The sequence below is a fragment of the Phyllobates terribilis genome, unplaced genomic scaffold (genome assembly GCF_046119375.1).
Source record: "Phyllobates terribilis strain yellow unplaced genomic scaffold, ASM4611937v1 Scaffold_1__5_contigs__length_1240528914, whole genome shotgun sequence".
Taxonomy (NCBI): Eukaryota; Metazoa; Chordata; class Amphibia; order Anura; family Dendrobatidae; genus Phyllobates; species Phyllobates terribilis.
The window spans coordinates 512218465-512245487 of record NW_027362761.1 but is presented as its reverse complement, the minus strand read 5'-3'; the positions used below and the strand labels follow the sequence as shown (position 1 = coordinate 512245487).

The 27023-nt window shown below is 43.8% G+C and overlaps 1 protein-coding gene across 1 annotated transcript in view; it reads left to right on the top strand.

Annotated features, from left to right (window-relative positions):
• The window catches only part of ZSWIM6 (zinc finger SWIM-type containing 6), a 112752-nt gene that overhangs the window by 65156 nt on the left and 20573 nt on the right, over window positions 1-27023 (top strand). Inside the window, exons 3-4 of the mRNA XM_073680260.1 lie at window positions 1045-1193; window positions 2215-2365. Of these exons, the coding sequence (XP_073536361.1) occupies window positions 1045-1193; window positions 2215-2365 (300 nt within the window). The remainder of the gene's footprint in view (window positions 1-1044; window positions 1194-2214; window positions 2366-27023) is intronic.

Here is a 27023-nt window from a genome sequence, read left to right as displayed (position 1 = left end):
TAATTTTTTTATATATATATAGCGCGCCAACAGATTCCGCAGCACTTTCCAATTAAGCGGGGACATGTACAGACAATAAATTCAATACAAGGTGAGACCGTGTAAACAGTTACATTAGAAGTGAGGTCCCTGCTCGCTGCTTACATTCTACAAGGAAATGCGGGAACAAAATAGGTGAAAAGAGCTTGTTATTTCAGGTCTGGCAATTATAATAAATAGGGATTTTCATATAAAGCTGTATGATCCGGTCATCAGCCAGTATGTTTAAGTGCAATACTCAAGTATCAAGTGCAGTTATCGTGTGCATGGAGGGTGTGGAGACAGATGAAGAGTAGGGAGCAGATTCTGAATAATATTTAGAAGGAGGGAACAGGGGAAAGTTAATTTACTGAGTAGTTGAGGTGGTAGGCTTGTTTAAAGAGATGGGTTTTTAAAGCGCGCTTGAAGACATGGGGCTAGGCATCAGTCAGATCATCTGGGATAGAGCATTCCAGAGAACTGGAGCAGCACGAGAGAAGTCTTGGAGACGGAGGTGCGAGGTTCGGATTATGGGGGATGTTAGTCTTAGGTCATTTGTAGAACGGAGGACACGTGTAGGGCGATAGACAGAGATGAGAGAGGAGATATAAGGCGGTGCAGAACTGTGGAGAGCTTTTGTGGGTGAGTGATGAGTTTATATTGGACCCTGAGGCGGACCGGCAACCAGTGTAAAGACTGGCACAAGATGGAGGCATTTGTGAATATTATAAAATATATAATATATATATATCATATACAGTCTTGCGTCTATGGTAAAGGCACAGCATAGTCGCTGGTAATGGTAGCCAACAGTAGGCGCAGCGCAGTAGTCTCCTCTAATCCCCTCGGGGCCCGGACTCCTCCAGTAGAAATGACGGCTATGATCAGAATGTAGAAAGTGGTTGCTGGTAACCCTGATTCACGGCGGCTTTTTAATCTGCATGATCTCCTTGCACAGAGCAGACCACCGCCCGCCTCTGCCCATGTCCTATGCATTAATATACAGCTGTCTTTCCATGTGAACAGGTGCTCCAGATCCGACAGCCGGCGCCAGCATAGATGATGAGAATTGCTGGCATCTGGATGAAGAACAGGTCCAGGAACAGGTCAAGCTATTCCTCTCCCAGGGTGGTTACCATGGATCAGGAAAGCAGCTCAACTTGCTTTTTGCCAAGGTATGACTTTATTATGTGGCAAGGACGGAGAACGCATAGGGGTATATAAAGAGCGTACGGCTAGTGGGTGACCTGCCGATCCAGCTCTCCTAACTCCTCTCTGATATTGCTGTGATGTAACCTGTCCCTGGATGTACGCAGCTCCTGTGAATATTAATATCGGCAGGAACTGCCCCCACTGGGATCTTCATTGGGATATTTGAGCGTCTGCAGAAATCCAGAGATCATAAATTATCTGTCAGTCTCAATTGTGTTTGTGTTCTTACAAGACTCCATATCTGCAGATGAATGAGCGGGCTGCAGAGATTGACAATCCTCACTGTGCTCCTTAATTTTTGTGCTGATTTTTTTTTTTTTTTTTTTACTTGTACTGTAAACTGCTGAGGATGTTTGATGCAAATCTGTCAACTTCTAATCCAGCTCACATTAATGCCGGATGAAAGGAAGGAGACTGTAATTTCATCTTCCCCATAGCTATAAATTCAGTATTTCAGCTTCCAGTCCCACGCTCTGCTGGGTATACATTTAGAAATCCATAAGATACAATACTTGCCCATAAGGAATACTTGGAAGCTTTTTTTTTTTTTTTTTTTTTCCTTTTCCCCAGCTATTAGCTTTGCATTGGTGCATTACTTGGAGGAAAACACATTTCTCCGGCCAGACCATTTCCATCTGACGTCCATTTCTGAGTTGCTGCAGAGCGAAGTGCCTTGCAAGGTCGCCCCCTTAAGGCCAGATGTATGTCTGCAGCTGTGTACATGTACAGCACAATGTTCATAGGCAGCAAACCTTTCATCTAATATACATTTATTTGCTTGCCTGCTCCTCTGCCCTACACATGAAATATTCATATGTATTTTTTTTTATTGTTGATCTGTATATTTTAGTCATGCTTGCTTTTGGCATGACATGCTATATATACTTTACTGTCCTATTTAGTTATATATTGAACTGATATTTTGTATTTTATACTGCAAAGTTTAATGACACTTTTTTTTTCTGATTCCCCTCATTTTGGCAGGTACGGGAGATGTTAAAAATGAGGGACTCCAATGGAGCTCGTATGTTGACCTTAATAACGGAGCAGTTCATGGCTGATCCCCGTCTTTCGCTCTGGAGACAACAAGGCACTGCGATGACTGACAAGTACAGACAGCTCTGGGATGAGCTAGGTATGGCTTCACGTTTATTTTAAGTTCAGATGGGTATTGGATGTACTTTTCTGCTTGTTTTGTTAACATCATTGTGCCGGCCTCTGGATTCTGTGCTGTGGTGGGGGCGCCGGCCTCTGGATTCTGTGCGGGAGCTGGGGGGCGCCGGTCTCTGGATTCTGTGCTGTGGTGGGGGCGCCAGCCTCTGGATTCTGTGCTGTGGTGGGGGCGCCAGCCTCTGGATTCTGTGCGGGAGCTGGGGGGCGCCGGCCTCTGGATTTTGTGCGGGAGCTGGGGGGCGCCGGCCTCTGGATTCTGTGCGGGAGCAGGGGCGCCGGCCTCTGGGTAGGACACCAATATGGGTTTTGTGGTCTGAACCAACCTTTATCCCACCTGACTTGTCATTGTATAGGAGATTTTTTTCTCTATATATTTTCTATAAATGTATTTTAATTTATATTTCAGCCCTAATGCCTCCCGCCTCCTTGATTTTGTGGGGAGCCTCTGCCATCAATGTGGATGGTATAAAGTACAGCTCCTGTGCACCTCATTAATTGTGAAGCTTTTCTCCTGGTCGTCCCTTCCCTTTTATTTATGTGGCATGAACCGTGGCTCTGCCATTGTCAGCTGCTTGGCCGCAGCTCGCCTTCTCTCTGTTTGTGTATTTGGCTTGATGTTTAATTCCTGTTTTGTCGCCTTAATCCCTTCTATGTGTTTACTATTCTAATGAACACATTTGCAGCCAAATTGGCAGTGGTCGGAGTTATTTGGCATACAGTGCAGGAACTGTGTGTTCACTTTTTTTTTTTTTCTCCTTCCCTCCCTGTGGTTGGGACAAATGAACCATGGGAATGGCCCGTGGTCCTGGCTCTAAGAGGATCCATGAGCGGCTTTCTGTCACTGTTACCACTAGCGGAGAGGGAACTGGCTGTACTTTGTAGAGGAAGGACTCTGCTGGACTGTTTTTTGCCTTTGTCACTGTGTGACAAACCCTTTCCATCTATGCTCTGTACGACTAACATGTGGACATGGCAATATGTGATTTATTCAGACAATACTTTTTAAACTTATTTTTTACTTACACCAAACTTTACCTACCGTAATTATTACAGTTAAGCAACTGTCTGTGGAAGAAAATTAGTGCACCCTTGTTCTAGTGCCTTGTATTGCCCCTGCCCGGGCCTGTCAACTGCTGTGACATCAGCTTAGATCTATTTTTCCTTAAACCGGCCATACACCTTTGATGACCTTCCACCCTGCGATGCTTTGGCTGATCTTTTCAGCCGATGGTTGTCTCAGCCGGCTCTCCCATACACATTTGTGCAAGCGCTCCTGTGTTCCCTACGAGGAAGCCTTATGTCCGAGAGAACTATGTGATCGACAGTCCGAAATCAGACATGTCCGATAGACCGCTCTCCTGACCATCAGTTGGCCTGCACCCCCATAAACATTATGCTGTTGGTATCAGAGGGTTTGGCCAACATTAGTCTGTGTATGGGTGCCTTACTCGTGAGATAGATATAAATAGCTCTCTACTAACAAGGCACCCATACTTAAGATATATATATATATATATATATATATATATATATATATATATATATATATATATATATATATATATATATAAATTTTTTTTTCATTTTTTTAGCTGTTTGTTTACATGGTGAACCTCTGACTCAGGCCATGTTCACACATTGAGTATTTGGTGACTTTTTTACCTCAGTATTTGTAAGCCAAAACCATGAGGTGGGGGACAAATGCAGAAGTGGTGCAGTATTATACTCTTCCTCTGATTGTTTCACTCCTGATTTTGGCTTATAAATACTGAGGTAAAAAAAAACTCCTAAAATACTCAACGTGTGCACGTGGCCTTAGATCTCTATCACAGATTCCTCTATAAATATGAGACAACCCCTCTGATTTGTTCTGTACAACTTGTGGCTCATCTGTATGCGGTTCCAGGGCTTTTCAGTGGGGTTCATTCACCTTTGGCTGCAGAATCCACTTTGACTCCTGACAACCGTTTGTGGCTTGGTTTCATTTAGAATATGGATTAAATCTTTTTTTCCTTTTTTTATATCTCTCCACTGCATCGGTCTAGTTATGACCTGGCGTAAGATCCCTCCTATCAAACTGCATATAAAGCTGGAAAGGTCACATTTTGATGTGTCCATATGTAAAAAAATAAATAAATTACATTTTCCCTTTCCTTCCATTTCTCATGACTGCATTTGTCCACCTCTCTGTATAGCTCTATCTGTCGCAGTTTAATGCTTAATGGATACTTCTCTTTCCCTAAAATAACTTGTGCTATTTCTGTGGTAATGTGAGAGGCCTAAACTGTAATTTTGACAGTAATATCTTGGTTAACATGGCCAAAGCTGGAGAAAACAACAGGATGTCTATGCAAGTTGCTGCGATCTGGAGGCTTTAAATTAATTTTTTTTAAACTCCACTAAATGTATAAAATGTTGTTGTATGATTGAGTGTGCTCAGATTTGTGTTGGGCAGCTTGGTTTGTCACTGTTGTGTGCCGCCCGGGCCGTAGCCAGATGTACTGGCTTCCTCTGTATTGTGTACATTGTTGCCTCATGGGATGGAGCACGGCATACAGTGGTAAATATTTTTTTCTTTGCATCGTCGCAGTCCTGTGGGGGATGTTCTATGCAGACCTAATGGGCTCTAAAATGGGGGAGAAGGCATGAGAACGTCTGAGACCACAGCTGTGTAATTCCTCAATGCCGCTCCACCTCTCGGGACAGTTCTCCCATGTTGGCTGTCATGGAGGTAACCTGCCAATTATGACAGCCGCCCTTTGCATCTAGATGCACCGGAGGACTACCTTACTGATGTATCTGATGGGAAGGTGAACTAAAATGTGTTTTTTCTTTTTTGTGAGTAAATGTCTCTATAACTCCATTCTAATAATGGTCATTTTGTGACGCAGATGCAATGGAGGAGGTTACTAGTGGTTGGATTCTTTTTCATTGCCCCTGGACCAGTGTCCAGTCCGATCTTGCATGGCATCCAGCCTTCACTTCTGCTTGGACGTCTGCTAAGCCCCACAACGTCAAAACAGCACAGGGCCTAGTAAAAGCCAGAGACGTAGGGCCTAGTAAAAGCTAGTCAAGTATGTCGGGCACAGAAGATAAACGGATCTGCCAGGGAGGACCGGGCTAGACGCCGGACCACGGCTGTGCACATCGAATTGCTCATCTCTCATTAATACTATTGGTAGTAATTTACCATATTACACTGTATGAGTGATATCATATACACAGAGATATGGCCTAGATCAGAACGGAGGCATGTTTTCATTAAATTAAGTATTTTTTTCCCTTTGTGGCTGTCAGAGCATTTTGGGAGTTGTAGTTTTACAGGAGCTGTTGGTTGTTGAACTCTTCACTAGAGTTTTTTCTTGCGAGTGGTTCTGCACCAGGCTCATACCAATGTTGCATAGAGATCCTAGAGGAAGAAAACTAATATTTTGGATCATTTTTGGACCATACATTTAGTGCAAAATGTCCCATCTTTGTTTTGTTACTGGTAATCCTTGCCGTCTGCTGTCAGCCCCTTCTGGTCCTATTGCTACGTATATGAGAAACTTGCGTTCAGACCCCAGATGTGATAGAATTGACAAAAGTTATAACATTGTAACCTCATATGGGGCTACCAAATAGCTGAGACACTAGTCCTAAAACTTCTCCCCTCTCCATTGTGTCATGTGACTGGTGCAATGATCGCCGCTGACCTGAGAATCCGCCTCCAGGACTAGTACGGGAGATCTACCCAGAGTGCTGGTAATGGTGCTCCCCTCCTGCAGCGAATCTCTTGTGCGTGTATTATAAAAACAGAACTTCACTTTCCAAGCGACTCACATCTTGCTCTGTTATTATCTCGGCCATATGTCCACAACAGCTATATAGCCAGAAAGTTTCAGTAAAATGTCCAGAATGTGAAGGTTTCCCTCCTGCTCATTGCGCCTCCGAGGGTACGGGTGCCAATCACACAGAATGCCACGGTACATCGCTGTACAGGCGGCAGCTTGTGGCAGAGATGTCCAGAATGAGACAGGCCTGTGGAGGTAATCCAGCACATTTGTGACAGGAAACTGCAGCAGAGAGGATATTCGTCTTCTCGATCTGTGCGCTGCCTTCTGTCAAGACTGCAGAAAGGAAGAACAATCAGCAAATGTTGGCTTGTTTTTTTCCTCTAAATAGGCAAGGAAATTACAGTTTCATTTCAGCGGAGAAACAATTGCTGTCAGACTAATCATAGCCGTTGTTGTCTGTTGTATTTTACATACTTTCCATAATCTATATTGGAAATTATAGGCTTTTTACAAAGCATGTTGTCATACATTGTGCATAATGTATATAAATGTGATATTCACGGTGAGTGCATAATGTGTAACAGGAAAATGTATATGCAAGGGCCCTTTAATACTGGCCCTTTAATACTGGCCCTTTAATACTGGCCCTTTAATTGTGTGAATTTTCTTCCTTTTAATATTTATTACTTATTTTATTAATATGTATTTATTTTATTTATATCTGACTTATTTTATTAATAATATTATTAGTGGGAGTTTTATAGTGGTCAGATTATTACGACCCCATATATGACCTGGGTAAAACCAGCCCCGTGTCCTCTCCCATGCACATATATGCAATGTGTGGCTTTCCCCCTATCTCCCGTACTGATTAGAGGTTTTACTTTCCTGTCCTTACCCTCCAATCTATCATTCTAACAGGTTGTTCAGGATTACAAAAACATTTCTGTTTTTTTCCCAAAACTGCACCATTTTGGGCCCTCAAGTTATATACTTCAGTGGAGCTTTGCTGCAATACCCCACACAACCTGTAGACAGGTGTGGCGCTGTTTATGAAACATCCATATTTTACTAAAGTCGTACATCCTTTTTTTCACCTCCTATCTAATGAGTTGATATTTGTGTGCCCTGGCCACCATATGGGAAGGACATTGGCTGCTGTCTGGGATTGTCAATAAGTGGCAACTGAGGATGATCAGCAACAACCAATAAGGCGGCCATTATAAGTATGGCAAAAGATCCCCATATTCAAGTGTTTATCAGCGGCGGACTACCCTCTCCCCATTGTGTGCATCTGTAGGAGGAGTCCGGCTGACTACCATCTAAGGTTTCATAAGAAACCACTGAATAAAATGACAAATATAGTGGATAATTATTCTATGCATCTTTATAGATACATTATCACTGGAAGAGGAAACCATAAGTCGTTCGGTCCAACCCCGACTGCACCGAGTGGTGACAGCCCTGCAGTATAATACAAGCCTTTATTCTTCTTTTTTTTTTTTTACTTTTAATCTTGTGCCCTTGCGTGGGTCTGTGCTCAGATCGGAGCTCCACCAGATGCCAGACGTTGAGAAGAGGGCTGACTCTTGTCAGCAATTGGGATCTGCAAGTTAATTGGTGTTTTCTGCTCGCTCCTGGCTGTGAGATGAAATTGGAAGCCCTTTAGCAACATGGAGAACATAGGACCTGAATACAAATGTCACAAGTCACCGGTGGGGATCACTGCAAGACAATGGCATTCTCACTCAAACACTGGGCCATTACCGATCATTTAAATATGAGGATTATATTGAAACTAAAAAGCCCCATTCGCTTCTCCGCTACAATTTAGATGTCTCCTTTAGACAAAGATAAGTGACAAATTAAATGAAAAAAATAGCCACTTTTTTTTTTTTTTTTGTAACCTGTAATGCAAAACAATCTCTGTATCCTTCACATGTGCCACCACTGAGTCATTATACTTGTCAACTGGAAAGCAATCTGTAATTGGCGCGGCTATCGGAGGACGCGTCTTCGTCTGACGGTTTAATAAAGCTGAAAATGTAACAATAAAGTCACAAGGTTTAATTGAAAATTAATTCGGGGAGCAGAGTTTTCCGGCCAGATGCTTTTAAAGATGTTTTCCAACATGGAGACATGGCCAATCTACATATACCCGGCCTGGTCTGGTCGGTGGAGGTCTGGTCGGTGGGACTATGGCCCTTCTCTATTGATGTCAATGGCCGATGTGCTACCTTGCCTCCTATTGTTTTAGGTCTTGCAAAAAATGTTGCTTTTCCAATGTGATTTTTATTTTCTTAAAAGGAAACACAAAATGTTAGCCAGTTGAGAAAAGATTGTGCTCAGTAGGAGAAACAAAAATAGTTCTTCTCGTAGTTATGATGCCTTTTTTTAATGCCTAACGAAAATAAAATACCGTAAGTGATGATGCAAAGCTAGCTTTCGAGACTTCTCAAGTCTCCATCACACATGGTATAACAAAGTATCTGAAGAAACAAATATATACACACACAGAGCAGAGAGGTGACACAATAAATGGACACTTAAAAAAAAAAAAAAAAAAACAGGTGAGCTCAGAGAATGAATCCTTCATTAGCTCAGATAAGTGGTGTGAAAGTTTTATTGTTCCAAGGTCCATGTAAGATCAGAGGCCTGATGCCCTCTCTACAAAATCTGAGGAACCTGCTCCACAGACAGTAAAGCCCCCGTCTCACATAGCGAGATCACTGCTGTGTCACGGTTTTGGTGACGCAACAGCGACCTCACCAGCGATGTCGCTATGTGTGACACTTTGCAGCGATCAGGCCCCTGCTGTGAGGTCGTTGCCCTCCCGCTGCTCAGCACACATCGCTGTGTGTGACCAGCGGGAGCAGCGATCAGGCTGGTAATCATGATAAACATAGGGTTACTAGGGGCACACGCGCACCTAGTAACCCGTTGTTTATCATGGTTACGAGCCTGCTAAAGTGAGCTGTAACCTCCCGCTCACCGTAGCAGAGTGGTAACCATGATAAACAACGGGTTACTAGGAGCGCGTGTGCCCCTAGTAACCCGATGTTTATCATGGTTACCAGCCTGCTCCTGCTTCAGCAGGCTGGTAACCAGGAGCAGGACATCGTGGAAAGATCCTTTCCACGATGTCGCTGCTCCCCTGATCGTTGGTGAGCCTGCCTGTTTGACAGCTCACCAGTGATCACATAGCGATGCAGCAACGATCCCTGACAGGTCGTATCATTGTCGGGATCGCTGCAGCGGCGCTAAGTGTGACGGGGCCTTAAGTCATAAATAGAGATGAGCGGTGTTCGACTAGAACTGTTCGCCAATCTCAAATTCGAGCTGTTTTGGGTGGTGTTTGAGTTGTTCCACGAACCCGAACGATTTGCAAAAAATTCGGCTGTTCGAGGTTATGTTCGATAACTGTTCGTGCACCAAAAGCGTGTCCTGCATGTCTGGCGCTATTTAGAGCACCAATCATGCAGGGATTGTCTGCCACTCACTGTAATGCCACAGCCATGGTGGTTGTGGCATTACAGTGGTTGCCCAAATCGATGGGAACAGTGCCAACAGTGAAACATGAAAAGCCGGCAATTCAGCAGCGGCATACACCTGTACCCGACAATTTAGAACCGAAAGAATAGGGCATCACACATAGATTAGATAGATAGAAACATGTCAGCCACATATATACGAAGTACAGTGAAAGTGTTGCTTACTGTACTTGTCATTTAGCGTAAAGGATTTATCAAAAAAAATAATAGTGTTTTCATGCACTGTCTCTTTAAAAAAGCCGGCCGGCAATTCAGCAGCGGTACCCGACAATTTATAACAGACAGAATAGAGCTTCACACATAGATTAGATAGATAGAAACATGTCAGTCACATATATATGAAGTACAGTGATAGTGTTGGTTACTGTACTTGTCATTTAGTATTAAAATAAAGGATTTATTATTAAAAAAATTGGCGTGGGGTTCCCCTTAATTTTAGGCTCTAGCGGAGGTTAAGCAGACGGCTGGGGCAGATGTTTGAAGCCTGGGAAGGGGGTAATACCCACGGAGCTTCCCAGGCTACTAATATCAGCCCCCAGCTGAATACATAGCCTTTACTAGCTATTAAAATGGGGGACACCCCAAAAAAAATGACGTGGGGTCCCCCCTAATTTAATAGCTAGCAAAGGCTAGGCAGACAGCTGGGGGCTGATATTAATAGCCCAGGAAGGGAGCCATGAATATTGGCCCCCTCCCAGGCTAGAAACACCAGCCGTCAGCCGCCCCAGAAATGGCGCATTCATAGGATGCGCCAATTCTGGCACTTAGCCTCGCTCTTCCACGCTGCCCTGGTGCGGTGGCAGGGGGTAATAGGGTTGGGGTTGATGTCAGCTTATAATGCCAGCTGACATCAAGCCCAGGTTAGTAATGGAGAGGCGTCTATAAGACACCCCCATTACTAACCCCATAGTCAAAGTTAAAAAAAACACAAACACCCAGAATAAAGTCCTTTAATTGAAATAAACACACAATTCTTTATTGTTCTAAATTAAACCATACTTACTGTCACGCCCATTCCAGCTGAAGCCAACGATCTCCTGCAATAAAAGAAAAATAATAAAGCAACCTCATCCTTACCTTTCCATGGTTCCCACGACAGCTTCAGCTCTGCTACATCGAGATGACAGGCTGGACCGCAGCAGAACGCTGCCATCTAGCCTCTCATCCCGCAGACACTGAGAAGCGCAGGCTTGCTTGCGCTGCTCAGCGTCTCTCTGTGACGACATCCAGATGAGCCGAGTTCATGTCCAATGAACTCGGCTCACCTCATGCACGTCACTGACAGCGTGGGAAAATTCTCACGCTGAAGCGGTGAGTGCAGGAGAATTCTCCCACGCTGTCAGTGACGTGCATAAGGTGAGCTCATGTCCAATGAACTCAGCTCACCTCCTGCACTTCACTGACAGCGTGGGAGAATTCTCCTGCACTCAGCGCTTCAGCGTGAGAATTCTCCCACGCTGAAGCGCTGAGTGCAGGAGAATTTTCCCACGCTGTCAGTGACGTGCATGAGGTGAGCCGAGTTCATTGGACATTAACTCAGCTCATCTGGATGTCCTCACAGAGAGACACTGTGGAGCGCAAGCAAGCCTGCGCTTCTCAGTGTCTGCGGGATGAGAGGCTGGATGGCAGCGTTCTGCTGCGGTCCAGCCTGTCATCTCGATGTAGCAGAGCTGAAGCTGTCATGGGAACCATGGAAAGGTAAGGATGAGGTTGCTTTATTATTTTTCTTTTATTTCAGGAGATCGTTGGCTTCAGCTGGAATGGGCGTGATGGTAAGTATGGTTTAATTTAGAACAATAAAGAATTGTGTGTTTATTTCAATTAAAGGACTTTATTCTGGGTGTTGTGTTTTTTTTAAATACTTTACTAGAAATTCATGGTGGTCATGTCTAATATTGGCGTGACCTCATGAATTTCGGGCTTAGGGCCAGCTGATAATGCCAAGCTGGCCCTAACCCCTTTATTACCCAGTGAGCCACCGCACCAGGGCCCTGGATGAGTTGGGTACAGCGCCAGAAGATGGCGCTTCTATGAACGCGCCATTTTCCGGGGTGGCTGCGGACTGCAATTTGTAGCGGGGGGGGGGCCCAGAAAGCTTGGGTCTCCCTGCGCTGCAGATTCCAGCCCCCAGCTGCCTAGTTGTACCTGGCTGGACACAAAAATAGGGCGAAGCCCCACGTACTTTTTTTTTAATTATTTCATGAATTTCATGAAATAATTAAGAAAAAAAGGCCTTCCCTATATTGTTGTGTCCGGCCAGGTACAAATAGGCAGCTGGTGGTTGGGGGCAGCCCGTTCCTGCCTGCTGTACCTGGCTGGACACAAATATAGTGCGAAGCCCCACGTCAATTTTTTTTAAATTATTTCATGAATTTCCTGAAATAATTTAAAAAACTGAAGTGGAGCTTCGCACTATATTTGTGTCCAGCCAGGTACAGCAGGCAGGAACGGGCTGCCCCCAACCACCAGCTGCCTATTTGTACCTGGCCGGACACAACAATATAGGGAAGGCCTTTTTTTCTTAATTATTTCATGAAATTCATGAAATAATTAAAAAAAAAGTACGTGGGGCTTCGCCCTATTTTTGTGTCCAGCCAGGTACAACTAGGCAGCTGGGGGCTGGAATCTGCAGCGCAGGGAGGCCCAAGCTTTCTGGGCCCCCCCCCGCTACAAATTGCAGTCCGCAGCCACCCCGGAAAATGGCGCGTTCATAGAAGCGCCATCTTCTGGCGCTGTACCCAACTCATCCAGGGCCCTGGTGCGGTGGCTCACTGGGTAATAAAGGGGTTAGGGCCAGCTTGGTATTATCAGCTGGCCCCAAGCCCAAAATTCATGGGGTCACGCCAGTATTAGACATGACCGCCATGAATTTCTAGTAAAGTATTTAAAAAAAACACAACACCCAGAATAAAGTCCTTTAATTGAAATAAAGACACAATTCTTTATTGTTCTAAATTAAACCATACTTACCATCACACCCATTCCAGCTGAAGCCAACGATCTCCTGCAATAAAAGAAAAATAATAAAGCAACCTCATCCTTACCTTTCCATGGTTCCCACGACAGCTTCAGCTCTGCTACATCGAGATGACAGGCTGGACCGCAGCAGAACGCCGCCATCCAGCCTGTCATCCCGCAGACACTGAGAAGCGCAGGCTTGCTTGCGCTGCTCAGCGTCTCTCTGTGACGACATCCAGATGAGCCGAGTTCATGTCCAATGAACTCAGCTCACCTCCTGCACGTCACTGACAGCGTGGGAAAATTCTCCTGCAATCAGCGCTTCAGCGTGAGAATTTTCCCACGCTGTCAGTGACGTGCATGAGGTGAGCCGAGTTCATTGGACATGAACTCGGCTCATCTGGATGTCGTCACAGAGAGACGCTGAGCAGCGCAAGCAAGCCTGCGCTTCTCAGTGTCTGCGGGATGACAGGCTGGATGGCGGCGTTCTGCTGCGGTCCAGCCTGTCATCTCGATGTAGCAGAGCTGAAGCTGTCGTGGGAACCATGGAAAGGTAAGGATGAGGTTGCTTTATTATTTTTCTTTTATTGCAGGAGATCGTTGGCTTCAGCTGGAATGGGCGTGATGGTAGGTATGGTTTAATTTAGAACAATAAAGGATTGTGTCTTTATTTCAATTAAAGGACTTTATTCTGGGTGTTTGTGTTTTTTTTAACTTTGACTATGGGGTTAGTAATGGGGGTGTCTTATAGACGCCTCTCCATTACTAACCTGGGCTTGATGTCAGCTGGCATTATAAGCTGACATCAACCCCAACCCTATTACCCCCTGCCACCGCACCAGGGCAGCGTGGAAGAGCGAGGCTAAGTGCCAGAATTGGCGCATCCTATGAATGCGCCATTTCTGGGGCGGCTGACGGCTGGTGTTTCTAGCCTGGGAGGGGGCCAATATTCATGGCTCCCTTCCTGGGCTATTAATATCAGCCCCCAGCTGTCTGCCTAGCCTTTGCTAGCTATTAAATTAGGGGGGACCCCACGTCATTTTTTTTGGGGGGTCCCCCATTTTAATAGCTAGTAAAGGCTATGTATTCAGCTGGGGGCTGATATTAGTAGCCTGGGAAGCTCCGTGGGTATTACCCCCTTCCCAGGCTTCAAACATCTGCCCCAGCCGTCTGCTTAACCTCCGCTAGAGCCTAAAATTAAGGGGAACCCCACGCCAATTTTTTTAATAATAAATCCTTTATTTTAATACTAAATGACAAGTACAGTAACCAACACTATCACTGTACTTCATATATATGTGACTGACATGTTTCTATCTATCTAATCTATGTGTGATGCTCTATTCTTTCTGTTCTAAATTGTCGGGTACAGATGCTGAATTGCCGGCCGGCTTTTTTAAAGAGACGGTGCATGAAAACACTAATATTTTTTTTAATAAATCCTTTACACTAAATGACAAATGCAGTAACCAACACTGTCACTGTGCTTCTTATATGTGTGACTGACATGTTTCTATCTATCTAATCTATGTGTGATGCTCTATTCCTTCTTGTCTAAATTGTCGGGTACCGGTGTATGCCGCTGCTGAATTTGCCGGCCGGCTTTTTTAAACAGAGTGTCTTCTGAGCAGTTTGTCAGCTTTTGGACACCTTTGCAGGTGTTTTCTATGTGTTTCTATGTGTTTTTGTTTGCCTGCCATTGGTTTTAACGGTGTTCGACGGTGTTCTAAGGTGTTCGACGAACAGTTCCTCGAACATCCCGGTGTTCGACGAACCGAACCGAACCCGAACACTACGGGGGTGGCTCAACACTAGTCATAAATCCTTGTGACAGATTTAGTCCTGTGTGGAGGGTATCAAAACTCTACATTTTTGTTCACAGACCCATCTGTGTTTTTGTGATTTTGAAGTTGCCTTTTAATATAACAACTTTCACATTGATTATGTCCTGAACTGTAAATGTTTAGCGACAGCTTGATGGTTTTTTTTGTCTGTAATCGTGTGACGATGAGACCTCATCCTTGCTCGGTTTCTGTCCTGTTTCTCCAACATAAAGACCCCCAGTTGGACAAATGGTTCACAGAATGTCAGTGTCCGGCTGTGTGCCCACGATGCGGATTTAATGCGTTTCCACGGCGGTATTTCCGCTGCGGAAACGCATTAAAATCTCTTGTTAAGATGTCTGCCATGCTTCCCACTGATAAGCCGCATATGCTGTGCACATGCTGTGGAAATTTCCGCTGCGGATTATCATTATGGAAAAGTCCGCAGCACAACAATTTATTGTGTTATTTTGCGGCAAAATCTCCGCCATTAACTTGCATTGAACCGCATAATATCCGCATGCATACATGCGGATGTTATGCTGTTCAATGCGCGGATGGTACCCGGGTCTGGAGAAGAGGAGACTCTTATCCGACCCGGGTACCATGGTACCTGCAAGTTAAAAAAGAAGTATAAAGTAAAAAATGAAAAAAATATTCATACACACCTCTCCATCAGCCCCCGGTCTGCTCCCGGCAGCGTCCTCTTTCCTCGGCGACCCGGGGTGTACTGGGGCAAGACCTGCGGTGACGGCATTTGGTCAGGTGATGGTCGCATCACCATCAGCTGACTAAATGATGTCACCGCAGGTCCTGGCAGAACAGCGCTGGCCGCCGAGGAGAGTGGACGCTGCCGGGAGCAGACCGGGGGCTGCCGGATAGGTGTGTGAATATTTTTTTTATATTTCTTACTTTTCTAACAAATATATATATGCAGTACAGACCAAAAGTTTGGACACACCTTCTCACTTAAAGATTTTTCTGTATTTTCATGATTATGAAAATTGTACATTCACACTGAAGGCATCAAAACTATGAATTAACACATGTGGAATTATATACTTAACAAAAAAGTGTGAAACAACTGAAAATATGTCTTATATTCTAGGTTCTTCAAAGTAGCCACCTTTTGCTTTGATGACTGCTTTGCACACTCTTGGCATTCTCTTGATGAGCTTCAAGAGGTAGTCACCGGAAATGGTTTTCACTTCACAGGTGTGCCCTGTCAGGTTTAATAAGTGGGATTTCTTGCCTTATAAATGGGGTTGGGACCATCAGTTGTGTTGTGCAGAAGTCTGGCGGATACACAGCTGATAGCTGCTTTTTTTGTTGCCATAAAACAAATTCTAACAGTCTATTCAGTAGGACTAAGTAAAGAAAAACGAGTGGCCATCATTACTTTAAGAAATGAAGGTCAGTCAGTGCGAAAAATTGGGAAAACTTTGAAAGTGTCCCCAAGTGCAGTTGCAAAAACCATCAAGCGCTACAAAGAAACTGGCTCACATGAGGACCGCCCCAGGAAAGGAAGACCGAGAGTCACCTCTGCTTCTGAGGATAAGTTTATCCGAGTCACCAGCCTCAGAAATCGCAGGTTAACATCAGCTCAGATTAGAGACCAGGTCAATGCCACACAGAGTTCTAGCAGCAGACACATCTCTTCAACAACTGTTAAGAGGAGACTTTGTGCAGCAGGCCTTCATGGTAAAATAGTTGTTAGGAAACCACTGCTAAGGACAGGCAACAAGCAGAAGAGACTTGTTTGGGCTAAAGAACACAAGGAATGGACATTAGACCAGTGGAAATCTGTGCTTTGGTCTGATGAGTCCAAATTTGAGATCTTTGGTTCCAACCACCGTGTCTTTGTGTGACGCAGAAAAGGTGAACGGATGGACTCTACATGCCTGGTTCCCACCGTGAAGCATGGAGGAGGAGGTGTGATGGTGTGGGGGTGCTTTGCTGGTGACACTGTTGGGGATTTATTCAAAATTGAAGGCATACTGAACCAGCATGGCTACCACAGCATCTTGCAGCGGCATGCTATTCCATCCGGTTTGCGTTTAGTTGGACCATCATTTATTTTTCAACAGAACAATGACCCCAAACACACCTGCAGGCTGTGTAAGGGCTATTTGACCAAAAAGGAGAGTGATGGGGTGCTACGCCAGATGACCTGGCCTCCACTGTCACCAGACCTGAACCCAATCGAGATGGTTTGGGGTGAGCTGGACCGCAGAGTGAAGGCAAAAGGGCCAACAAGTGCTAAGCATCTCTGGGAACTCCTTCAAGACTGTTGGAAGACCATTTCTGGTGACTACCTCTTGAAGCTCATCAAGAGAATGCCAAGAGTGTGCAAAGCAGTCATCAAAGCAAAAGGTGGCTACTTTGAAGAACCTAGAATATAAGACATATTTTCAGATATGTAATATATTTAAAAAATATATATATTTTTTTTACTATAGGTGCAGTATTTTAAGCAGAAATCTCGGTCACACAATATAAATCCATGCCAGTTGCATGGATTTATATTGTGTGACCAACTTGTCGAGCCCTTTTCCAAGTGATGCTCAAAATCGCTTGGAAAAGCGCTTGAAAAAAACGCATGAAAAAACGCTTCTCCATGGCAGAAAAACGCATGTAAAATCTGCATGCGTTTTTTATGCCAGGTAGAGGAAAAAACGCTCAGGAAATTTCTGCTTAAAATCTGCATCATGGGCACATACCCTCCGTCCTGAAGTGCATTGCAGATCTGTTTCCTGTCTGGTCTCTACATGAGTGCCTCACATTGCAAGGATAGCTTCCTCTTGGTGTATCCAAGGGCATTGAACTTCTGATTATTAGGCTGTGTTCACACGATGCGTATTTCATGCGTTTCCGCGGCGTTTTTGCAGTTGCGTAAACGCCGCGGAAACGCATGAAAAACGCATGGTAGAAGGGAAGCAATGTTCCCCAATGGAAATCCGCATGTGCTGTGCCCATGATGCGGATTTTTCCGCAGCGTTAACGCTGCGGTCAAAAATCCGCAGCATGTCAATTAATTTTGCGGAAACGCGGCGATTTCGCCGCCATTGACTTGCATTAGAACGCGCCAATTCCGCAAGACAGCATCTGTACTTGCGTAATTGGTGCGTTCTAATGTGCGGATGGTACCCGGGTGTGGAGGAGAGGAGAGTCTCATCCACACCCAGGTACCATTAAAAAAGCTGTAAAAAGAAGAATAAAATAAAAAATAATGTATTCTTACCTTCTGTCGGCCCGCGCAGCGCTCCCGCTTGGTTCCCGGCACTTTGCAGTGAGTTGTAGGACCTGCGGTGACGTCAGAGTCATGTGACGGGTCACGTGACGCTGACGTCGGCAGGTCTTTCAATTCAAAGTTGCCGGCAGCCGGGAGAACAGATTGAGCAGGACAGCGCGGGCCATCGGAGGTAAGTATATACACGCTCTCGGTTCACACTGTATAAATCCATGCTGTTTGCATGGATTTATATAGTGTGACCTAGTTATCAAGCACTTTCCAGGTGATGCTAACATCGCCTGGAAAGCGCTTGTCAATCTGCATGCGGAAACGCATGTGGATCCGCATGTATTCTGCAGGAAAAACGCATGCACAATCTGCATGCGTTTTTTCTGCCAGGGAGATGCAGAAATGATGCAGAAATTTTCTGCTTCATTTCTGCATCGTGTGCACATACCCTAAATAATAATAATAATAATAATATTTATTATCACAATATTTCTTTAATTTGGAGGTTGTCTGCAGCATCGCAATGGAAGGTCTTTAAATATTATTTTTAGCCAGTCATCTTTGTGTGTAGGACATGGTTTTTGGGCAGTTTTTCTGAGCACTTAAACCAAGGCTACCACCACACCTCCATTGATGATCAGACCAATAGAGCCACAAGGATCCCTAGAAGTCAATTACTTCAATATGAAGATAGAGTAAAAAATAATCGTGTACCTCTGGTGGTGACCTGCAGCCCACAGCTTGTAGTGCCTTTTTCTCTTTCCCTCCCTCCTTTTTTTTTTTTATTCTCTTTCCCCTGCTTTTTCGCTTTTTTTTCCCTTTTGGATAAAGAATGAGTATAAATTTTATTTAAAAAAAAATGATCTTCTCAACTCTCCAAATGTTAAATGCATTACTGGAAAAATTGTGTATATAAAAAAATAGTGCATACATCAAATTGTACATGAAAAACTTTAGCTGGTCATTGGCCAATGAGAAAACTAACAATAATATAATATTTTGCAAGTAGGAATGGTATGACCTGTGAATTCAGTCAGAATTTTGGTCATTTCCTTAAGGCTATGTGCCCAGGTTGCAGAAATGAAGCAGAAAATTTCTGCTTCATTTCTGCAAGTCCTCTCCCGGGAAAACGCATGCGGAATTCCGCACGTGTTTATCGTGCGTTTTTCGTGCGTTGATCGCGCGTTTTCCACATGCGGAATTGCCTTGCGTTTTTTATGCATTGCTCAAGGCAATTCCGCTTGCGGAAACGCAAAATTAATGGACATGCTGCGGATTTTTGAACGCAGCATAAACGCTGCAGAAAAATCCGCAGCATGTGCATAGAACTTGCGGAATCCACTTGGGGACCATGGGAGGCGGATTACCTAGCGTTTCCGCTGCGGAAATTCCGCATCAAAAACGCTTGTAATCCGCAACGTGGGCACGCAGCCTAACAGGACCTTTTTGTTTTATGCTTATTTTCCCTGCAGGGATTGTGCCTAAACAGCAAAGACTCCTCATTCCACTGATTGCATAGTGTGAACAATCACCATTTTATTGGCACCTAATGAAGTCTGGACTCTCCCATTGTTATTCATTCATTTATTCAAGTGCCTTCATTGAATCTCCATGCTTGTTGATTGACAGTGTGAATATGGCTCTATGGAAAACGCCCCTTTGTAACTTCTAGGGTTGTTTAAACTCTCTTAAATGCTTATTCTGAATTTACAGCAGTCCCCCCCCCCATAACTGCACTTGCCCCCTTTGCCACCACAAAGATTGCATGATTGCAGTGTTGCATAGTTGGTGACTATTTCCGCTTAGAGGGTTAAACACAAACGCAGTCTAAATTTCACATTTTTATATTTAGCCGCTGTTCAGTACTTGCAAAATATTATATTTTTTGCCATTTTTGTTTTCTCATTGGCCCATGACCAGTTAATGTTTTTCATTTGTAATTTGTTGTATGCATATTTATTTGTTCTAGACGCGCAATTTTTCCAGTACTGCATTCTATATTTGGAGAGTTGAGGGGATTTTTTTAAATAATACAATTTCTACTCCTTATTTGTCCTCTTGTATTTGTTGGTGTGCTTCTTAGTTCTGGACTGTTTGGGTTTTTTTTTTCCTACTAATTATTATACCAGAAAAGCACCCAAATAATTCACTATTTTAGATAATTTGGAGCATTTACATTTCCTTAGATGTGGCCCTCTATATAAATTTTCTTGGTTTTTTTTTTCTTGCTTAATAGAAAATATTTAGATGCAGAATTTCTTTTTGCCATTTTGATTTAGGGGTCTATTAGAACCCATCAGGTTGCCATTCCTTCAATATCCTTGAGTTTGGAGTTCATGTTTCCCATCTTGTGTGTAGTGCCTCATAGCCTTACAGTGCACTATGTTCACACATTGCGTTTTTTTTTTTGTTAGTTTTTTAATGCAAATTAAAAGCTGTATCAGCATGAAAAATGTAACAAATACGTCAAAAACGCAGCAAAACCTCTTCTTTTTTTTTTTTTTTTTTTTTTAAAGCAGCTTTTATACTGCCAAGAAGAGAGCAGGTTTTGCCTGCCGCAAAAACGCAACGTGTGAACATAGGATCATGTCATTTATCCATTAGGCTAACTATTCTTTTTGTTTTGTGTGTTTTTGTTATTTAAATGTATGCTGCGATCAATGAAATAGAATCCTGTTACAAGCATGTGTGTTTCCATTACAGATCATACTGCCTTGTTCAAATACAGATTAAGTGGGAGCTGCAATATTTCTCTAAGGCCACGTTCACACGTTCAGTATTTTAAATCTGCATTCTTCACCCACTCCTGGTTTTAGCTTACAACTGATGTAAAATACTGACCAAATACTGAACATATGAACGTGGCATAAAACAAATTGGCTTCTCGTCTTGGTTGGGTGTTCATGTGTTTTCAATGGGAAAAGAGGAGAAACCGACTGTGATCTCCTCTGGGAGGAAAAAAATTGTGCGTTGAAGTTGTAACTGTGTCAGATTGGTCGTCTAGTCCCACTGAAATCAGGGGGGGTGGGAGGGGGTGTTTGCTTTTAAGGGCCCCCATATACAACTGACTAACGTCAGCCGACCCCACTGATGCCGTCTGGTTCAGCTGACTGTCTTATTGGTGAGGGCACCCTACACAAGATTGTCGGGGGAGATGATGATCCTTCATGTCCCGTTTCGGACTACAGATCCTTTTGTTCTCGCAGAGATAAGCAGCCGCCAGCAATGCAAAGCGAGTGCCTCTGTATATGGGAGAGATGGGCGAGCGTTTGTCCTACAGCTAGGTTTTGTGTATTGGGAGGGGGGGTGAGGGGGGGGGTTTCCAGACTCCTTTAGTCCCTTGAATGTATAGATTTAGCATTTTTAGTTTCCAAAAAAAATGGGCCCTGAGTGGTCAAGGCTCTTTCCCTGAGCTCCAGCACTGTTTCCTGGTCTCCCATCCCCCCTATGCAGTCTTCAGGATCGCGCCGGCTCCCCCCTTGCCATCAAAAATCTATTGCATTAATCAGCCAGCCAGTGCGAAATGCATGGGGAGTGATTATACTATCATGCACAATACAATCAGCATGAAGCACTTGTCAAGACCAATACATCAAAGTTTAATTCAGTAATAGAATGAATTAGAGCAAAATGAAACATTCTGTTCTTCCAAGAACCGCGGCCTCCAGACCTGCTTCTTTCTGCGGCCGGCATTCAGGAGCACTGAGGCCTTGAGCCAGCGTCGGTGTAAAGCAAGGGTAACCACTGTGACTAGAGAAGGCGATGCGCTTGTGTTTGAGTATTTTCGGGTTTCTGTCATTTACGGTTATGCTTGGCTGCAGGAATCTATTTAGCCGGATAGGTCTGTTGTGGTCATGTTTTTCTGTAATGGAAAGGGTAGATGTGACTGGAGATGGAGCTACCCTGGGTCTGACTCCTAATCACTATCGGTCCTGATGTAGAATCCACTTTGTGTGATTGGTTACCAAATGCTTTCAGCACACCAGGGGTCAAAAGAGCACTTTCCTGATTTATCACTGCTGCAGAGCTTTAATACAGATGAACTCCCCCCACCCCACTACTGAAAAAAGCCAATACCCCCAGTCCTTCGAGATAGGACACGGTTACTGGCCGTAACAAAGTGTGTAAATTACGTCCGGTCATGCGGGATTGTGCAGTTGACTTATAGCTATGGTTTATGTACGGCTCCTTTCTGAGAGTTTTATTGAATTTCGAAGCCCAAACTGAGACCCTGATACTGAGGTTTGGTGTATTCTAGACCTGTGAATCTGAATCATGCCCCCAAATTTTTGCCTAAATCTGATGTCTTAATTTTCTTGCTTTGTTTGTAGAACGTTCTTTTGTCCATGTAGGTAAGGCTCTATTCACAACTGATTTTATGCATCCTTCAGAAGGATATACTGGGAGTATTCATGGACGAAAGCATAGTACACGTCTTTTTCCTATGCGGTGGGGAACAAGGTATGCCAGTGCATACTAACGCTGCATATACCAAAACCACACTTTTTTTGTTTTTCTTTTGCATTTCCTTAAAGCGTAGAGGAGTATAAATTTGGTGTGTGAGCATGGTCATCGCTAGGGAGTCTGTGCAAAATGACGGTCCACACCTAGTACAGGCGCTCGGCGCACCCATGGTAATGGCCTACCATTTCGGTGCACCTCCCACCTACTTGTTCTCCATCCATCTCTACCCTCATCTGGTTCCTATAAAGCCAAAACTGTCAATCAAGGTGGAGATGGATGCAATGTAAGTAGGTGGATGTTCATAATCCTCAAAAAAAAAAAAAAAATTAAGGTTAAGTCCTGTCTTTAGATTTACATCCTCATGTATCTTCCTCCAAACAATTTGTGAAAGGCTTACCCTAGATACACCGATCTCCTCCAATCCAATGTGATACTGAGTAATACCTTGGTGCTACATATAATGCATCAGACATTTAATTCGGAGAGACATGGAATGATGATGTAGCAAGGCTATCGGCACTCACTTACTTATACACACCTGTAGTAATGGTTGGAACGATCATTTGTACACAAACTGCACGATTGACCGTTCCCCAGATTGGCGGGGGCACAGCCCTGTTTACACGGTGACGTGCGCTGCCTGTAAGGGATATTTTTGTGTTGGCATAAAAGTTGTAATCGACAATTGATAGTTTTGTCATTTGATCACCAGACCTGTTTACAAGAGGCGATGATCGGGAATGAATGTTCGTTTAGGGTACCACCGCCCCATGTAAGTTGGCGTTAAGGTCATACACCATGTACAGCGTTGTGGATTATATTGGTCCTACATAAAGCAAAAATGACACTTCTCCCATCTCAAGACTACAAACGCGAGCTCTTCTGATAAAATCTCACCTGTCCTGTCTCTTCCATGCTCATAAAACTGCGACGTGTCTTTTCATTTATTCCTACTTATCGAATCCTCCAAACCAATATATAGAAGGATTTTTGGCTTTAGGAAGGACAGCTGCTGACTTGAGACTCGCTCTCCAGCTTTGAATAAAATATTGCTATTTTTATCTGTTGTCTTGGATTTGGGTTCCCTAGAATTGTAAGTGCCTATTAAAACGTAATTGGGGGAATATGTGATTGGCAGTGGCAGATCCACCACATATGTTTTGAGAGTCAGTGTAGGGTAAAGTCTTTTATTAGATGCTTTCCCGGGAGACTTGAATGATGAGCTGGATACAGCAGAACAGAAGGAGCGCATGTGGCGAAGGAATGTGACTGCCATCAAATCCTCCTCATATCGACCATTTCTCTTATCTTGAATATTTTTTTATTTTTTTTTTTAGTCTTGCGTGACTTCTTTGTGAATGATGAAAATGATAACTCCTCACCAGCTTCCCACTCTATTGGATGCCTTGAAATCCTTAAAGGCCCACCTTCAATCTTTTCTGTAACAAAGAAGCTTGTGTGAAGGTCCTCGGATGGATTCCTGCATGATCTATGGAAATTGTTATCATTTCTGCTGTAAAAACGCCTGCGTGCAGTGGTGTTCAGATGGTTAATAGGGTTAATATCTTAGCAAATAGACCACAAATGAATTTATTTTATTACCCTGCCTTGCATAGTGCCAACGTATCACTTTTCTAGAACGCTATACTGACATGGTCATCCCTGTCCCCCATTGGGACTCACAATCTGATATTACATTAGTATGTCTTTGAAGTGTGGGAGGAAACCCACACAAACACAGGGAGAACATACAATGTCCTTGCAGATGTTGTCCTTGGTGGGATTTGAGCTAAGGATCTCTGCAAAGCAGCAGGGTTAACCACTGAGCCACCATGCTTTCTTCATGCCTTCACCGGTGACTACCAACCTAGGCTTCGGCATCCCTATACATGGTGTGCACCTTAGATTTACTCTTGGTGGCTTGCCTTCCGGAAAGATGGTGGGGTGTATGAAGTTTTGCTGATTTACTACTTGGACGATTGATAATTCGGCAACGGACTTAAAATGGTTCCATTCACATCAGATGGAAGTCAGATGACTTTGGTTATAGATTGCCATCCCTGCACCACTCCTCTGAATCCGGGATTTTTCTTTGTTGTGGCTCTCTACCCAGTCGCTAGAGTCAGTTGGAATACCAAAGCATTGGACATACCCATAACATTACTTTTATTGCATCATCTTTTAAAAAGTGACAGACATGGCGAAATTTTAGCTGTAAATGGCCTTTTTCAAACAAATTTTTTTCTGCTTTGAATTTTTGTTTGAAAAAGGCCATTTGTGGCAAAAATGTTTCCATGTCTATCACTTTTTTTAAAGATGATGCAATAAAAGTATTGTTGGTGGAATATCCGGTGTCTTGGGATTCCAATTTTTGTTATGAAAGCTGGAAGACATGGCCAAACCTGACCCTTTTTAGTCGACTGGCCTTTATGAATTATGTGAAGAATCACTGGAGATGACAGGTGACCCATCAGGTCTGTCAGCCTGTGTGCTATTTTTTTTTCTTCTTGCTCATCTCTTTCGTTGGTTGTCCAAATTTTTGTGGCAAGCCCAGCCTGTCTTCCTTGTCCGCTAATTTTACTATATGTTGATCATTGGATCTTTTATCTAAGTTCTCACACGGCTGATTGTTGGGCCACATAGAATCATAGAATCATAGAATGGTAGAGTTGGAAGGGACCTCCTGGGTCATCTGGTCCAACCCCCTGCTCAAAGCAGGATTCACTAGATCATCTCAGACAGATGTCTGTCCAGCCTCTGTTTGAAGACGTCCATTGAAATACACATACACATTCTTGGGTGTATGGTCGGCTTTAGGCCACATTCAGTATTTGTAAGCCAAAACCAGGAGTGGGTAAAAAATGCAGAAGTGGTGACGCGTTTCTATATTTTTCCTCTGGCTTACAAATACTGCTGGAAAATACTGAACGTGTGAACATGGCCTTAGTGATACTTGAGGAATGTAAGGTTGTCATATTGTTTTCTTCAATCACAATTTACTAATATATCACATCCTTTGTGTTTCATGGTCATCCAAGGCCTACAGTGATGTTTCTCCATCATGGTGTTTTCTTTTTTTTACCATTTCTAGTCTTCGTGATCAAGTTCAACGGGAAATGCTTTTTACAATGACCATAGATACAGTAGTTCAATCTGGGCTGATTCCTTATCCGAATCTACAGTGGATAGCAATCCTGCTTTCACCCATCCCCCCCCCTTTTCTCTATATTTACTTGTCCAATCCTTCAAAGTGTGATTCCATGCATGACCTCTGGAGGTAATTGCATGAGGGTTTCACGGTGCACAGCATCCGCGTAGCAGACTGGCCTTAAATTCAACCTTACGCTTTTCGGCCTGCCTCCTTGTGAAGGCACTCATGGGGTTAAACTTAGCTCCTGGCGTTTTTATTTTTCTCCCCTTGCTTCCATTATTTTTGCTCCCTGTCTGTAGGCTGCATGCCGGCCAGAATATAAGGAGGGGCCGCTATGTCCTTGCTCAGATTGCCTCGTTCGGCACTTTCTCGCAGATTCTGACTGCTCCAGCAGATTGTTCAAGTGACTGAGCAAATGTCCTCAAGTGTGTAAAAACGCATCCTTTAATGAGCAAATGAAGTGTGGCTGAATAGCACTTTCAGACGTTCTTCACGCCGCTGTCAGAGTTCACGTCTGTGAAGAGACAACTGATTAAAAAATCTCTCCATGTGAAAATTGGCTTGTTCCAGACCTTGATGCATTCAGACGAACCTGTTATGCAGTGTCAGGGATGCAGATTGTGAGCTGATGCTATGTGTGAAATGTCAGCACAAATTAGATTTTTCTTGCAGATCTTCAAAGGGGGGAAAAAAAAGATAATGTTAAACAAATTTCTCGGTTAACCTAATTGCGGAAATAATGACAATGAAAAGGAGTCTGGTCCCATTAAAACGCCGCTGAAGTCCTGATGAATGATGGGCGTCTGACTTGTGCTCTGTAAATGAGACACTGAATAATAATTTGTCTTTTGTTTGCTTCAGGTATGTCTGCATTAATTTATTCACACGCAGGCTCCTTCCTCCTTGGCAAGCGACGTTTGACAGGTCCCTGGAATTTATTTGTATGGTTGCACCTACAACGTGTCTTAATATTGTTTTGCGCTTGGGAGTTGGGTATCTGCTCTCCTTGAAGAGGCCCAGCTACGTATAGTGACTTTTTTCAAGTTATGGAGAAAAATATGTAAAAAATTTCATACCAGACAATCTAGAAACCCATGGGTTTTAGGGGAGTTTTGCCCTTCATCAGTACAAAACCGGATATTGGTTGACTGAATGAGATGCTTAGACACAGCTCAGGGGGATCTCCTTAGGAGACCATCTCATTCAGCCAGCCAGTGCCTTACTTTGTACTGATGAGGGGGGGGCAAAACCTCACAACAGTGCCTTAAATATCTCAGCCAAACGACACACTAATCTGTAGACCGCAATGCTCATGGGGGAAAATATAAAGTAACTATTACGAGCCAAACCAAAGACTCCTTTGTAGACAGCACTGCTGTTGCAAGGTTTTTGCCCTTCATCAGTACAGAGCGAGATGGTCTCTTTAATCTGAACCGCCTAAGCTGCTCCTAGGCATCTCATTCAGCCAGCCAGTACCCCATTATGTATTGATGAAGGTCAAAACCTCAGAAATGGCCGTCTACAGGGTCTCTGGTTTGGCTGGTATGCGTTACTTTCAGGATGATGATGCAAAACTGATATATTGTGATTTGATTTTCACCCCCATCGCCTATTTTGGGAGGCATTTCTCATTGTAGTTAGTTCCTTTTGAAGTCT